The sequence below is a fragment of the Perissodus microlepis genome, chromosome 18 (assembly GCF_051167445.1).
Source record: "Perissodus microlepis isolate ML-2025 ecotype Zambia chromosome 18, ASM5116744v1, whole genome shotgun sequence".
Classification (NCBI taxonomy): Eukaryota; Metazoa; Chordata; class Actinopteri; order Cichliformes; family Cichlidae; genus Perissodus; species Perissodus microlepis.
Window position 1 is genome coordinate 29,960,143 of NC_140478.1, and position 17,736 is coordinate 29,977,878.

The 17,736-nt window shown below is 40.3% G+C and overlaps 1 protein-coding gene and 1 long non-coding RNA gene across 3 annotated transcripts; both read right to left on the reverse strand.

Annotated features, from left to right (window-relative positions):
• Positions 1-3,859: 3,859 nt before the first annotated feature.
• Positions 3,860-16,543, reverse strand: LOC146368153 (uncharacterized). Of its 2 annotated transcripts, none has more exons than XR_014797688.1 (3): positions 16,381-16,543; positions 13,335-13,599; positions 3,860-9,175 (listed from the first exon to the last, which is right to left on the reverse strand). It is a non-coding gene; the product is annotated as an uncharacterized LOC146368153 (long non-coding RNA). The 2 variants fall into 2 exon arrangements; XR_014797687.1 differs by lacking the exon at positions 3,860-9,175 and adding an exon at positions 9,216-9,622.
• On the reverse strand, positions 9,648-12,744 carry LOC146368154 (tripartite motif-containing protein 16-like). Its single transcript, XM_084912567.1, has 2 exons — positions 12,609-12,744; positions 9,648-11,288 (listed from the first exon to the last, which is right to left on the reverse strand). Exons 1-2 carry the CDS (start codon positions 12,742-12,744, stop codon positions 10,117-10,119), a joined length of 1,308 nt encoding a protein of 435 aa, XP_084768693.1. The 3' UTR covers positions 9,648-10,116.
• Positions 16,544-17,736: the final 1,193 nt, after the last annotated feature.

A 17,736-nucleotide genomic window follows, 5' to 3' on the forward strand; every position in this document is an offset into this window, starting at 1 on the left:
ACCTTCAGTAACTCCATATTGTGGACAAAACCTCCACCAACAGCAGGGAACAGTTTCAATAATTTAACATTGCCTTGGTCATGATGTGCTGTGCAGCAGACAGACGCATAAACCCAATATGCAGATACTCAGATGCAGAAGTGAACCTAAAAGGCAGCTTTATTGCTGGACTTGCAGGCAACCATAGTACAAAGAACTTCACTAGGAAGCTAGACTACAACACAGACAAGACACACAGCAAGGGTGAGCTCATGACAAGGGCTGTATCCCAATAAAGTACGCAGCCTTAACGGTCCTCAAGGTCCGCGTACTCAAAGACCGCTAAGACCGGAAGTGCGAGGCTTGTAGGCTTGTTAAAGCTTCCGTCGCGCTGCCCAGGTTGCCTAGCAACCATGATACAAACCGCTGGAAACGTTTCATTCAGCTTTGTTTGACAGAAATGAAGGAGAACATATTTTGTTCATTTGTTTCTACATGAGCTCTGTGTGATTTAATAAGTATCTGAGGCTGAGACCACAGGACTGTAAAACATGATTGTTGGGCTTCATTTCTGTACTGAACCGTCATTTTAAGATTAGCTAGTAAATAACAATTAGCTAATGTTGTTCATGAGACTAAAGTCATCTCACTTTGGTAATGCAAATATAATATGGCCAATATTATAGTTACCATATTAATCATTATTAGTTATTACAGCAGTGAGTTTGAACTCTGTGTCAAATACTGAGCTTCAGTAAAGATTCAAGTTGCAGTTATTTATATTTCCTATCACCTTAAATCTTCACTCAAAGACAAGTATCTTTGACAGTGTATATATAGATGTATTATATATAAGAGACAAATATTGTTCTTTCAGTATGTTGGCATTACTAAATTTGGCTCAATGCTTACATATATGTGTAAAAACAAAATGTACGAGCTATAATAACTGTGTCTGATAGAATGAAGAGTAGACTGATATATTAAATATTCCTTTATTGGGTGAGAAAATCAGACCATGTCATAACTGCTTTAAGTCATACAGAATAGATATCAGAGCCTTAAACAGGCTGACTTCTGCTAAATGGGTCAAACTGGGCAGAAAGTATACAAACACATAACATCCTTATAAAATATGATGTAACACTATAGATCAACTTACCTCAGAATATATAAAGCATATAAACAATTACAGCAATATGATGCAACAAACACAGCAGTGCTACTAATCCAAAATACTCAAAGCTTCATAGAACTGAAACAAACATTTATTTTTAGGTCCATTCTGCTGCTGATACATACTTTAGGTTTCTGAACATTAAACTTTGATCATCAAGCTGTGAAAACGTGTGACCTTAAATGACTGGATTTACACCTAAGCTTGGAAGATTCTTCTTCCTTTTTTTGTTTTTGTCAGACACTGAATGTGATCATAAGTTTATATCTTACTGAGGAGTAACAGATGTCTGCTTTTTAAATGAAAATTATGTTTTAGATGAGAGCTTGTTTGTACACAGTATGTTTTTTCTTTGTTTGTTTGTTTTGTCTTTTGTTTTTTGGATTTTGATATTTTTCTCCCACACTGAAAACACTGATATAATTATATTAACATCACCTAATAAGACTGATTCAGGACAGACAATTAGTGATTCTAAACTTTTCTAGCAGTCCTTCACAAACAGGGAACAGTCTGTCTATTCTCTCCATCTGTCAGCTGCTGCTGGCTCTTCCTCCTCCTCTTCCTCACACACTGCTGAGTTTGTCCTGGTGGATCATCAGGGGTGCAAAGCCTCACAGATGATGTGCAGCAGTGGGTCCCTCAGTCTGTCCTCACTCTGGACACTGGCAGTTGTCACACATGGAAATCAAATGTGTGACAGTTCACTCTTTGGCCGTCTGCCGTATTTTGCGGCAAAATTATCCACACCCACCGCCGCGCTATGGATTGTGGGATATATGGGACCACGAAGCGTGCACCGGACCACGCTTGATATTTGGGGAAATCGACGGCGCATTTGGAGTATGCATTTGAACTTCAAATTGGGACAGCCGTCGTCGCGTGGCGGTGACGCGTACTTCAAGCGTGCGGTCTCTGAATTGGGACACAGCCAACATGTCTTGCAGTTCTCCAGAGGCCTGGTAATGAACTAATCATGTGATTCAGGTGTGTTGACCCAGGGTGAGATCTAAAACCTGCAGAGACACCGGCCCTTATGGACTGGGATTGGGGACCCCTGATATAGACCATGCCATGGTCCACCTAGGGTGACCGGGTGTCTGACTTTATGTGGGACTACACAGCGCTCAGTCCTTGTTTCCCTGTGCCACACACACATTGAGCCAATGTCCAGTTTCTTTATTGACTCTAGTTTCTGTCGATCGGTAGGCCCACAAAAAAACCCTGCACAGGAAGATTTCATCTCTCTGATAAAAGGAGTTCTAATCCCTGATCCTATGAGTCTGACCCAGTAGATAATATTTATATGATCATATTTATGCCTTTGTTGTTTCGCAAAGGGTTAAAAACATTCAGAGGTGACTGTGGTTCTCCTTTTAGCGTCTCTGCTGGAATTTTAACTGTGAACCTCTTAGATCCAAACTTCTGAAGAACCCCGAATCTCTTCTTCACCTCACTTTTATACCTGCTCACCCTTTCTCCCCCCTTCCCTCAGTGGACGTCACATCTTCACACTTGGGCCAATCAGGTTGTTGACATTTGATCATCTGATGTCCACCCACACCTCATCTCTCTCTCTCTCTCTCTGATTTAACACAAAGTTTAAACTTTAAAATCACTTCATTACATTTTCTTTGTTATTCTTAACACAGAAAATTCACATTCAAAAACTTAACACAGAATAAAACAGAGTAGCCAGTAGTGGGACATGGTTCCAGCAACTCTGATGGTGACGGCCCTGTTATGTTACTGCTTTGCTATGCTGTTTCAAGATGGCTGCTCCACATTCATGTCCTTCTTTGGGTGTTTGTTAAAGCATTGTCTGTAAGTATTTAATGGTAAAAAGCAATGAGACACTCCAAGTGTTGTCTTTATGTGTGATGGACCACAGTTAACAAGTTTTCTATGTGCTATTCATATGCTAATTAGCGGTGCTAATCGTCATGCTAGCTTCTCAAATGCATTGTCAGGTCATTGGCACATGTTGTTGTTAACAGTACAGATGAGTAATGTACATTTCCACATATGCTTTATTGTTACAGTTTCACAAAATGAAAGAACCAGTAAACTTCATAAGATCTCATCTATTGTCTGGAGTTCCTGGGTTCATGTTTAGCTGTGTGGATAGCTAGTCAGACTTCTAGCGAGGCCATTTACAGGCCCGTTTAAAGCTGAAGCTCCGGCACATGTGTCAAAAAAAATCAACACACTGCTTCAGAAACGCTGTGCTGAGGCTTGGTTTGACTGAACAGAGTCACGTGATCAATGGGCTAATCAACCAATCAGTACCTGATTCAATGATTTATAAGGAATTGAATCATTGGTGGGATTTGTGCTGTGTTTTGGTGATTTTGTGAGAGTGAATCAGTGTGTGACATAATTATAGACATGGAGCCAGGAAGAGAGGACGCTCTGCCTGTTCCTGAATAAAAACCAGTTCATCAGCAATTCTGCTCCCAGGTCTAAAATGTACATAAGAAATATGATGTACACATAATTATAATGATATAACTTATAGTATATTATATATAAACGTACCAGTCTGCTGGTTAATTACATAATCAGGTGGAGGCAGTGACCTCACAGCACAAGCATACTCACAACCTATTATAATATTGTGCTTTACATTGTTATATATAGTGTATTTTTTTATTACTAACAAACTACAAGAAGTCACAAGCAACAGGAGAACACACCATGGCACATGTTTAAACAAGAACGTTTTATTCATCTAAATTATTTATTATTAAAATCGACATAACAGAATTTTTTTCACGTAAAACAAATACATGTTCAAAGCACCATATCAGCCCGATATCAGACACAACTGTCACGTGACATTAAAGAGAAGCTGTCAGTTCATCTCTGCAGAGTGGGCAATCATAATGAAGCAGTTCATTATAAGCTGTAGATTCAACTGCGCTTCATAGTTTTGTCCACCAGATGTCACCAAACAGGACTGTGTTGAAAAGCTTCGAGTAATGAACCGTTTTTCAATCCAAGCTTCAGAAAGCTTCATTTGGACATCAGAGGCCGTCTGATGTTAACTGGCAGCCCTTTATAGACTGCTGCTAATTTACCCTGAAGCCAAACCACTATCTGGGGTTACATACTGAACTAAGCTACACACACATTTCACACACAATCAAGAGAAATCACAGGTAAGACAATCGTATCCAAAATTCTTGTCTGCAAGCAAAATACAATAACATAAGAACAAGCAAAATATAAGAACGACCTTCATTACTTAACCATATAAACACACATGGGTAATTTTAATATTGATATTTAACTCATACAAAAGTTTGTTATGTTTTATTGAATGTTTGTTTATAATCCTCAGATTTACCCGTTCTTATATTTTGCTTGTTCTTGTGTTATTGTATTTTTCTTGCAGACAAGAATTTTGGATACGATTGTGTTATACCCTCACACACACCAAGGCAGTACTCCAGGAGGATTTCACAAAGCTTCAGTGACAGCTGAGATACTCGGAGGCTGTGACAAGGAATACAGACCATCACAGACAACAAGCCCACTCTGCAGACTGTTGTTGGTGTCATGTAATTAATGTATTCGTAGTGCTTATTTTCTTATTATATTGTTTTATGTATTTTAATAAGAGAGGCCTTTAGAAACTAAGCTCAGACGAAACAAAAACTAGGTCAGAGGGTGACAGGTTGCCCTGGCAACAGACTTTAGAAAGAGGAAGTTTAGTGCAGAGCTGCACCGGAAATCTGACACAAAAAGAAAGAGGAACTAACTGAGTGTGTGTGTGACGTGCTGCAGAAATATAACCATGCTGGCTGCTACTGCTTTCAGACCTGAGCGTGTGTGTTCGTGTGTTCAGGTCTCCGTTTCCGGAAATGTAAAATAAAGATCATTTTTTGAGCTTTGACCACTCTGAGTACAGTTTTTTTCTGCCGCCAAAAGAATTCAAAAGAACTGAATTTAATATTGGTTTCATGTCTTTACCGGATGAGCTAAACAAATTCTTCGCTCGCTTTGAGGCACAGACCTTCACCCCCGCACAGAGGACCCCCGCACAGAGGACCCCCCCAACGATCGGGTGGTGAGACTATCCCCAGACAGTGTGTGGAGGTCCCTTGCTAGGATCACTCAAAGCCCCAGGTCCTGACAACATCCCGGGACGAGCACTGAAGAACTGTGCTGCAGAACTCACAGATGTCTTCACAGACATCTTTAAGACATCACTGAGCCAGACTGTCGTTCCCACATGCCTCAAAGCCTCCACCATCATTCCTGTACCGAAGAAGTCATCTCCCTCCTGCTTTCACGACTACTGTCTGGTCACACTTACCTCCATCATTATGAAGCAATTTTAACCGCCCTTCACTCAGCCTTCACACATCTGGACACTAGAGACTCATATGTTAGCCTCCAGCACAAGAACTCTGAGCACGGGGGCTCCGTAAGGATGTGTGTTGAGCCCCCTTCTCTTCACTCTGCTGAACCACGACTGCACACCATCACACAGCTCCAACCTTTTTATCAAGTTTGCAGACGACACAACTGTGGTAGGTCACATCAGCAACAACTATGAGCCCTACTACAGGTGTGAAGTTTACTATCTGTCCGAGTGGTGCAGTAACAACAACCTGTCCCTGAATGTGGAGAAGACTAAGGAGATCTTCATAGACTTCAAGAAAACTCAAACCCTGCACACCCCACTAACCATTAGTGGTGCTGCTGTGGAGAGGGTAAGCAGCTGCACCAAGTTCCTGGGTGTGCACATCTCGGAAGATCTCTCCTGGTCAAAAAACACAGCATCACTGGTCAGTAAAGCGCAACAGCGACTCTACTTCCTCCACAAACTGAGGAGAACAAGAGCCTCAAACCCCATTATGAGCACAGAGGCACTGTTGAGAGTATCCTCACCAGCTGCATCACTGTGTGGTATGGCTCCTGCACTGGGTCCTGCTGGAAAACGTTACAACAGGTAGTGAGAGCAGCGGAGAGGATCATGGGTACTTCTCTTCCCTCCCTCCAGGACATCTACTGCACCCCCCTCACCTGGAAAGCCCTCTGCATCACAGGTGACTCCATTCATCTGTCCAACACCTTCTTCAGTTTGCTGCCATCAGGAAGGAGACTGAACAGCCTTCGGGCCAGAACCAGCAGACTGAGCGACAGCTTCATCCATCAGGCTGTCAGGATGCTGAATTCACTCCCTGCTCTCACACACGAACTCCAGACCTGCATTAACCTCTTTCCTCTGAACCCCCCACCCCCCAAACATATGAACCCTGACCCACCACGATTACTTTTTCACTGACCGCCCCACCCCCACTTGCACACAAACTTGTCCACAATCACCATGATTGTGTTGGACACTGCTGTTTAAATAATTGTATAGTATTGTATTGTGTTGTACATAAAACTTTTATTTTATTTTTATCCTTTTTTCTTTATATTGTTTTAGTGTACACTGAGGGCCATGGGAGGATTGCAATTTCAAATTCTTGTGTATGACTGTACGTATATGGTCATTGACAATAAAGCTGACTTTGACTTTGATATAAATCACACTTCTGTGTTTAACAATTACAACACTTGATGCTGTTTTTCTGATTCAGGATTATGTGTGTGATGAGTTGGCCACACAGTTCTTATCTTTCTGCTTCAGACACACACAAAACTGCCGAGGTTGAAGCTTCAGTCTCTTTCTACCCCAGGTCTCACCACATTTCCAAAATGTAAACTCTGAGTCTCATAAGAAATGTGGTTCAAAAAGATGTGCTGATCTATGAATGCATCCTTACTGAAAGCTAAAGATGTCCAGCAGACAAAAACAGCAGCTGAATGAACAGTTATCATGAGCGAGTGTACAAACACGATCACAGGAAATAACAGAAATAAACTGTAGTTTCCATTTATACCTGTAGTATTTTTTCAGCTCCATGTCATCTTCCAATATGTCAAAATATGATTTCATTGTATCTTAAACAAATACAAACTTCTTTCTTTTCCCAGAATTTAGACAAATGAACAAAAAATAAATGATTATTTATTTAGGTATTAAAATAGGAAAAATCAGTTAGAATTAGCGTACCATTAAAACAAGAAATTAGCACAGAAATGCCAAAAGACAAAAACAGAACAATAAAGTGTCTTTAAAAATGATTCAAAAACAGTTGTAGGAGCAGTTTTATGAACCATGTTCTGTTAATATACTGACTAACCAGCAGCAACACTCTGACTCAGTGTTTCCATCTGTGTTTATTTCCATCTTTACAGTCAGGCATAAACATCTCACAGCAGCTGGAAAAACCAGTGAGCACACTTTAGAGGAAAAAAGTGAAAGTTTATGTTCAACTGTAAAATATTCTCTGTAATGTAAATTGTTCTGCTCTCTGACAAACCATCAGAGGTGCAGCACGTGTATCATTTGGTGTTTGAAGCAGAAACAAAAGCAAAGAGTTAAAGGAAAACACATTTGAAGAAGAAGGAAAATGAAAACAAGACGTCACTGGGCAACAACCTGACAGAACGAGAGCCAACAGTTTACTATCAGAACTGAGGCTGATCATTAACAGGGAGCAGCAGGTAACAAGGTCATCAGCAGTGGAGGAAAGTACGGAAGTAATACTCAGCTTCATATTTGAAGATACTCGAGTATCTTAGCTGCAGGTCTGGAACAATGGTTTTATTTCCTTTCCCATTAAACATCTCACACAGCCCCTCATCTGTGACCCTTAGCAAACCCACTGGATATCTACCTGTACATAAAGGAGATCAGATCAGTTCCATCTAGACCAGCTGTAACAGGAAAATGCTGCTTACACTTTGATGCATCACTTTCAGTTTGTCATATAAGACAATATATCAGATTGAGGCATTATTTTCCTGCAGTGAGTAAATCTACTTTGTACTTTACTCTTTTCTTTTAGGTAAAGGGTCTAAAAAGTACTTGTACCCTGTGGAAATCCCATAAGAACGTCTCCTGAACTCTGAAAAATAACAAAACAAAGACTAATAGGAGGTCATGGGTGCTGATGATGATGATGATGATGAGGAGGAGGAGTAGCAGCATGCATTTAAAAAGTGACTGATGTCCTAGAATACAACAGAACAGTGTCTCTACAAACTTATGAAAACATGACAGTCTTGCATTAGTTTGTATTCTTATGATTTCAAAAAACGAGGGAAAAATCTCCTTGAAATCCACAATTCCTTTTTGTTATTTCTTAGTGTGTGACGTATTTTATTGCCTTTATGATTGGTGCAAACAGTTTCCTGATTCATAATGGAAATAGATTTTAGACACAGGAGGAACACGCAGTGATCAGCAGGAGCAGCTTGGAGTCCAGTCTTCTTCACACTGAGGAGGGACATATATGCAGGAACAGTTGTCATAACTGTTACAACCACCAGATGGCGAAAGAGTCCCACTGCAACTTTAAGCAATGAAGGATGTGTCTTGATGTTTGCTTGTGATAAATCTGCTTTATGTGAGTCTTTTTCAGAGAGTAACAGTAATATGTCTGATTATATGTCTTTAATCAGTAAAGTCTCGCTTTGCTGGAAATCAATAAATAATAAAATTGTAAACATGCAGCTGTATGTTAGAAGTCAAAGGGTCCTTAAGTCTTCTGTAAATTGACGGGGAACAAATGAAGGACACAAGTATCTGTTCTTACTCTAATAAATGCTGCTTTAATATCCAACAGACTATTTTCCTTCCTCATCAGCAGTAAACAGCTCGACTGCGTCTGTGCATTTGTGTCCTCCATACTTGTTTACACAGACATCTCAGGCTTGATGCCACGATGCAGTGTAGAAACCTGACAACCCTCTGACTCATGTTCAAATGTTCAAGGACATTTCTCAGGATCATGTATGACCCCTTTTTGACATTTGGACTTTCATTAATAATATTTGTGTTTCTGAGTCATTTTTGTGGAGACTTCTGTCCAACGTAGTGTCCAAATGAAGCCTGAAGCTTTTCTTCACCCTCTTGTCAGATGGTCAGCAACAAAACTCTGTTCCAACCAATGTCTGATAAGAGATGAGACACAGCAGCTGAGCAAATGATCATTTCATGCTGAAGACATCCTCAGACAGAATTAAATACATACATAAACACAGCCTGGTGCCAATAACACAGCTAATGACACTGCTGTATCACTGGCTTTACTGATTAAAGACCATATCTGAAGGAAATCTTTGAACACAACAGAAAGTGACCTTTTAAACCTGCGACACTGATGCTGCATTCAAGGACCATTAAAAACATCTGAAAGGACTTAAGAACATCAAGAAAATGTGACTTGTTTCTCTGTAATGAAGCTGTTTTAGTGAAGAAAGTTGAAAGGTCACAGAGCGACTGCTGAATCTTCTGCTCTAAACATGAACTCTGAACTTTGTGATGCTTCAGGAGGAAAACTGCTTCAGTTATTCTCTCAGATTAGTTTCATATTTTCTGCATCAGATTTGAGTGAGATCCTGGAATGAAGACAGAAGAAAAGACTTTGTTCAAAGTTTGATTTATAGTCAAACCTTCCAGTTTATTCACACAATAAAACATCAACACAATATATGAATTCATTCATTAAAATCACAGTTTTTCCTCATTTGTTTGATGATTTTGACAAAAACAAACACAAACACTCACACATGGTCTGCCATACTCATAAAGAGAAATGTCAACATTTTTCAATACAAATATTCCAGAAACATTTAGAGGATAGAGAAGTTTACATTTTCATGTGGAGAAATATTTTAGTAAATCAAAATGATGATGAGCAGTGATAGCCTCCATAAACAGTCACAGGAAAGATCTCCTTTAAAAACTCAGAAACATCAAGAGAACAACTAGAAGATGTGGAGGTACCACCCATAATGTTTGACTGACAGCTGATCTCTGTGCAGAAATGATGGAGAGAAAATAAAATGAAACTAAAATACAGATTTAAACCCACAATATGAAAGACTTCAGTCTATTTCACTTTAATCAACTCAGCAGTGTCTCCATATTTATAAACCCAAAGTCCAGCATAGAGCGGCTGAGTGAATGTGGTCTGGACTCTGTGGAGGAGAGTCATGGTTTCAGAGACGCTGTAGAAGGACAAAATACCTGCTCTGTGATCCAGGTACACTCCTACTCTGGAGGAACGAGGACCTGAGACAGGAGTTTGGATGTTGTTGTACCAAAATGTATAACTGTTGTTGTTACAATCTAATGACCAAGATTTGTCATTACGTCCAAATAAACATTCATTACCCCCTCCTTTTCTGCTGATATTCTTGTATGCGACTGCTACATAAACTTCTTCCCCTCTCCACTCCACCTCCCAGTAACAACGTCTAGTCAGACTCTCTCTACTCAGGACTGACCACGATCCAGTGAATCTGTCTGGATGATCAGAATAAGACTGTTCTTGTTCCTCTCCAGTTGCTTTTCTGTTCCCCTCTGATAATAACAGATATTTGTGTGCTGTGTTTGGATCCAGTGTGATTTCACATGAATATTTTAAGAATCCAGCTCTGGTCTTTGGCTTTGACAGTAAAACATCCACTTCAGTGACTGTCAGTGAGATGTTTGTCCATTCCTCTCTCAGAATGTCCTGTAGTTTATCTCTGACCTCTGACACAGCTGCTGTCACATCCTCAAAGTAGCTCAGAGGACGGATATTGATGCTGGATGAGTCTGTAGACTCACTGAGTGCTGACAGTGAGGGGTAGTTGTGTAGAAACTGGATGTGATCCTCTGTGTGTGAGAGCTGCTTCAGCTCAGCATCTTTCCTCTTCAGCTCAGTGATCTCCTGCTCCAGCTTCTCCTGAAGCTCTTTGACTCGACTCACTTCAGTTTCCTGCTGGGATCTGATCTGCTGCTTCACATCAGAGCTTCTTTTCTGGATGAGATGGATCAGCTCAGTGAAGATCTTCTCACTGTGCTCCACTGTTTGATCAGCAGACTGATTGATGGCCTCCACCTCCTGTTGAAGCAGCTTCACATCTTTCTCTCTGTCCTGGATTCTCTGCTGGATGTTTTGTCGACTCACCTCCAGCTCTCTCTGCCTCTCAGTCCTTTCTGCTGCAGCTGAGACTGTGTCGTGGCCTTTATGTTCATCCACAGAGCAGAGATAACAGAGATTGAACGGGCAACCTTCTGATTACAAGACAAACTGCCAACTCTTGAGCCACGATCACCCCAACAAATGTATATGTACGTATGTATGCATGTATATATTAGGGGTGCAACGATACACAAAATTCACGGTTCGATATTTTTTCGATACAAAAAAAATGTTCATGCTTTTTTAATTTGTCATTTATTAATTTGTCATTTATTAAAATTATAAACTATATAAACTAAAATTATAAATTGAACTCAAAAGTACAGTTTTTAAATTTAATGTTGCTGAAACAACAAAATAATAAAAATAAATAAATCTGATGGAGAAATCACTCATCTTTGGAAAAGACAGTTTATTACAGAGAAATGGCTCTTTCCAAAATAAAAGCTATACTATACGCTTCTTCTGGGCTATATTCTCAGCAGCATATTAAACATATCAGGTCCCCATAAGGAGAATCATGTGCTAACGGCTGTCTAAATGACTCGGGTAAAGTTTGTAGCATGCGTGCTTGTTGTTTTTGTCTGCTTCCACTTGTCTTTGCACTAGGATGATGTCGGCGTAAATGTGCACTCATATTCGTTGTGTTCCCACTATTGCTGTCAGCGTTAATCTCGTTAAAATGACATTAACGCAGCAAATCTCCGTTAACGAGTTACCGCGGATCGCCCCGTGCGTGGGGCTGGACGGCGTCAACACGTTAACGAGCTAACTGGGTCATGCTTCACATGAAAACCAAGATAGTTCCAAACGCCAGATCTGAATGAGGGTGGGGGAGGTTCAATTTCAGGTAGCGTTGAGGCAGTTGCCATGTTGCAACGAGCTTAGCTTCTGTCTTGCTAGCTTGCGCTGCGCTCAGTGGATCTGCACTCGACAGTGCAGCCTAGGCGGAGTAGTCGAACGCAGATCCACTGAGTGCTCAACACAGACAGTATCATCAGAAGAAAAGTTGATAAAATAAATAAAAAATGTTGTATTGTTTGATACATATGCGTACTGAACCAAAAGCACTGTACCGAACGGTTCAATATCGATACCAGTATTGTTGCACCCCTAGTATATGTATGTATGTATCTTACATTTATCTGGACGTACACACAGGGGCCTGAATGAAGCCCTGAACTAAAAGACCAGCAGAATGGCTGAAATGGCCATAACTGGTTCAGATGCACTAAATGGCAGGGCCTCCAATGTCAACATCAAAGCAGCTCTGAATCGTGAAATGCACTACCTGCGGTAGCAAAGGATCTGGCTGCCCCATCATCATCAAATTGGGGGTGACTGGTTCTGGGTCTGCCAAATCAGATAAAACATAACCTAAGGGGTGGATAACAGTTATGAGTTAAAAACACCTTCAAGCTCAGCCAGGACTGTTGTTAGCACTTCTTCACTGAGGACTTGCAAACCCAGGACTGTAGTCAGGCCAGCATTGACAGACCGGATTTCACACTCCCAGCAGTGTGAAATCATTTTGAAGGCCAAAATCATGATCACTATGTGGAGTAAGTGGAATTTTATATGATGCTCCCACCCCTGAAATTGGTTCCTTGGTCACATAGCAACTCTGCTGGCTTTCCACTCTGGGAGATAAATCTCCTCAGGGTTATCAGAAAGGAGTCTGTATTTATGTCGAACAGTAACTCAATATGAACTGCTCTTGTGAGATATTTGAAAAGCAGACCCTAAAGTTTCTCATGTCGATGGTCAATTTTGACCTGCAGCTGTCCAAAGCAACCAGTTCCTGTTGAGAAAAATGTTGGTTTATGCAATCTGAGCTGAGAAGGATGCAAATCAGCCATCTTAGGGTTGACTGGTTGGGCTCTCAAGCTTTGGCAATAAGGACAAGAGAACTGCTCTCTTGTGATAGCCTCATGACCACATAGAATCCAGAACACTCTCCTCTGTTCAGCAAAGAGTCGTTCTGCACCTGGTTCCCAAAAGTTGATTCTGTTCAGCAAGTTAAGCAAATTCAAAAAGCACCATACATGTTTTTTGTTGAAGAGCAAAAAATAAAAGGAGAGGTAGAGTGTGTCTGTGCACAGAGAAAAACGCCCCAACAACTATTAAGTTTTATATACCTGTGCAGTGTAAGTCTTCCTCGTGTTTCCAGATGTTATCCAGCACTCTGAACCGCTCTTTCCCAGTCCAGACGAAGATTTCTTCAGACTCCTGCTTCACTACAACCTGCACTACATCCTGACTGGTGCAGACTTCCTCCTGTTCCTCTTTAATCTGTGGAAGTTGTGGATCATCCTCGCTCAGACCAAAGTTCCTCTCCTGGTTATAGACCTCCGGGTCATTCAGACTCTCCTCTTCCTCACACTTCATATTGCTGTAGGGGATCTTAAAGGATAAGGGGACATAACAAGAAGGTTACTAATATGATGACAGGAAGGCACATCTGAGCAAATATATTCTAGCAAGTCTGTACACTGAGAGCATGTTGCTCACATATGTGAGTGAAATTTGGAGTGTACAAATTGGACAAATGTTTAAGAGCACCTGTGTGAGTGATTCGAGTTATGACATTTTTATTGACAAAGTTCAGAGTGCACAACATTCAGTTGCTGATGCCAGCTTCATTTAAGGCAGTTTGATTTTCACTGTTGTATACTGAAATAAAACAACAGTGATTACATGAATTAAAATTTATATTTATATTAAAGCAAATGGTAACAATTTTTCAACCATTATTGAAAAAATAATAATAGGACAGCAGTAAAACAATACATAAGAACAGATGGTAACACAATGTAACTTGATACAGGGTTGTTCTTGAAAAGTAGCAAGAAGTGAATGTGTTTAACTTTTTTGATTATGGGATTAGGGCTGTGCGATATGACCAAAATCTCATATCCCGATATTAAGACATCTATCGTCCTGAGAATGATATAAATCACAAAAATTTAACATCTTCTGTAAATTCTGTGAATCTCGGGCAGCTCGACTTGCGTGAAGTGTTTCCAGCTGGGCGTCGGGTACCTGGAGTCCAGTGTTTTAATTGAAACGATACATTTTTAGACATAAGTTGTAACGGCCGCTGTTTTCTTTGTGAGTGTTTCTTACACGGCGTGCTGTGGGGAAAAGCCTGTTCTAACGTTTGAGTCTAAGGTTTATTTTTTAGCACCTGACGGCTCTTTTTTGCTTCTCATCCGTAAATACTCTGCATCTTTCACGTGATTCAGTTTATTTTGAAAAGTCTCAACAGGATCTTGAGCTTTATTGTGAAAGGTTTATGTGGAAAATAAACAAGCGGACACATGGTGGTTTTACCGTCGTTGTTGCTAAGGACAACGCATAAAAACAAGCGCTTCTCTGTCTGTAGTGTGGTTATATTAAATATAAAGAGAACTTTAAAGAAAGAGAGAACTTTAAGAAATTAATATAGCCACTACTGTGACCATCAAAATAATGAAACAATGTTGCCGTAAACAGTTTATTTTGTGACACCACGAAACAAACGATAGCGTAAAATGAAACATAGACGTTTTTATATCATCATCCGATATATATCGTTATATCGAACAGCCCTGAAGGGAAAAAGGAAAAAGGATTGTGGAAGTATATTGCAAAAAACTCTCTTGGAAGCAAGCCAAGAGGGTCAGATTATGTGGAACACACAGATTTTAAAAAAGGAATGATAATGAGGCATTTGTAATAACTAAGCTGTAAATATAAAAAGATCATGGTCCTTTGTGTCTGAAGGATTTCCCTCCTCTCTTCATTTCTTTAGTTGTGGGGGAGGGATGGGTAGTGGGTCACTTCATGTGTTTGAATTAACTAGTGATTTTTGACGAGATTTAGTTCTGCAATATTTTCATTTTCTCTCGCCAATTCCATAGAATCAATGCACCATTATTTAATAACATTTGGAACACATTTCTGACCTATCTTGGTTTGGTTCAGACACCCAGGGCTGAAGACACGCACACCTCCACGAACACAGAAAAAATATACAAGTTGCTGCTCTTAGCACAGAAAAACTGCTAATCCGGCCAGTATTCACCCCCAGTGAACCACCATGAGGATTATTCTGCGCCATCGCTGCTCTCTAAAATCATGACAAACATATACCAAGCTCCTGTCCCATAGCTGTCTTTTTTATTGATAAATTTTAATTGTCTATTCCATTCTTATTGTTTAGCTGCTTGCCTTTATTTATACTCCTTTTCTTCTTTAATTGTTGCCGTTCAATTCAAATCAATTTAATTTTTAATTAAATTCAATTTTATTCATATACCACCAAACCACAACAACAGTTGCCTAAAGGCACTTTATATTGTAAGATAAAGACCCTACAATAATACAAAGAACACACCAACAATCAAATGTTAAGCAACCACTTTGGCAACAGTGGGGAAGAAAAACTCAATAACAATATATCATTCAGTCATTCAGGTAACAGTCGTCTAAGGCGCTTGGAAAGAAAGTAGCTAGATTGCATGTTTCACCTCCTATCCGATACACTTTTTTTTTTTAAATTCTAAAGCCAAATGGTGGATAGTTCCAGGAATTTAAAACCTGGTGTCAGTTGCCCCTTAAGATGATCATGTCTCTCGTCACACAACAAAAGGTGTGAAAAAAGGGTCAATATCATAAAAGATTTTGTGTCAAACCATTGTGACACCTTGCCTCAGCTCATCATGTGACTTGAAATCACCTGTTCAAAGATGGTCGTTCAGAGTGCATACAATACACCAAGGGTAGGCAACTCCAGGCCTCGAGTGCCGGTGTCCTGCAGGTTTTAGATCGCACCCTGGGTTAACACACCTGAATCAAATGATTAGTTCATTACCAGACCTCTGGAGAACTTCAAGAAATGCTGAGGAGTCATTTAGCCCTTTAAATCAGCTGTGATGGATCATGGACATATCTAAAACCTCCAGGACACCGGCACTCGAGGCCTGGAGTTGCCTATCCCTGCAATACACTAAACACTTTAAGTGTGTGTAAACACACACACTTTAATGGTGAAATGTAAATTATGTAACTGTGCACAAATGTTCTTTTTTCCCCTTTTCTTTTCCGTTTCCGTGCTTTGCCTTCACACTGTTGCACGTCTAGTATTGTGTCAAATATTATTGAAGTAAGACGCACGTTTTGTAGTCCATCGTGTTTACATACCTGTTTATTTCGGATATCCAGCAGTATGCGCTCACAGCTGGTCCTCCTCAATCATAGCTTATTAATATTTGAGATTTCTTCGCCTGCAGTACCAACTCTCTCAGATACTGCACCGAACAGCCAAAACATCGCGTCTCATCAGTTTTTTTCTTCTTCTATTGCTTTTCTGGCAGATTGGACTGAAAGGCGTACTAGCGCCCCCTAATGATTCAAATTGAGCACTGACTTAAAGGAATAGTGAATGACAGAGATCTCAAAGTCATTTTACATCGTCAATCACATAAACCAAATTTTAATCTTGAGTGGACCAGACCAGTGAAACTCTGCTTTCTATCGATTTAAGTACACACTTCAGTATCAGTTTGAAATAAAATCAAACAAGCTGAGCTGAACACGATCCCCTCTTTAGCAGAAACTAAAATTAGAGCAACTGAAACAAGAGCATTTTACACATGCTGACGGAGCTGCAGACGAGTAAGGACAAAAAGTATCCGCAGGAAGTCCTTTTTTACCATTTTATTAGATTTTTACGTCTTGATGCATTCTCAAACATCCACTTAGGTAAATCTTCAAAGGTTGATTTTGTTTATCTGGACGTATCGTTTTCAGTGGGAGAAACGTTTCGTCGCTCATCCAAGTGACTTCTTCAGTCTCAGCTGACTGCAGGTTTTCCTAATCTTATAAACAGTACATTTGCATAATGACTGAAACTAGTCCACTGTAGGAACAACGGACTGGGAGGTCAGTTCCTTCATCATGATTATGCAAATTCTCATGACCATTGATCACCAACCCTTGATCAAAGCCCACTGATCAATGGCCATGAGTACCATTCACAGAGAGTTGGGGAATGGCTGCAATCACAGCATTGCAAGATGGCGAAAGATGTACCCTCAGGCCCCCCTCCTCGATTCAGAGATGGTCTTTCCCTTTTCACATGTGAAAAGGGAAAGACTTTTCATTTAAGTGAAAATCTTTAGAGAGAAACTTTGTGAGCATTGCAAAATGTTGCTGCACTTGTTATCAGAGTGCATACACTCACACTCAGCTGCTGTTGACAAAGATACTCAGCAGACTGAGGAGAAAGGTTATAACAGGGAATACTGGATTCAATTCAATTTCATTTATATAGCGCCAAATTACAACAAAAGTCGCCTCAAGGCGCTTTATATTGTACAGTAGATACAGAGAAAAACCCAACAATCATATGACCCCCTATGAGCAAGCACTTTGGCGACAGTGGGAAGGAAAAACTCTCTTTTAACAGGAAGAAACCTCCGGCAGAACCGGGCTCAGGGAGGGGCGGGGCCATCTGCTGTGACCGGTGTGTCCTCTCCACTCTGTGAAAGAGGCTCC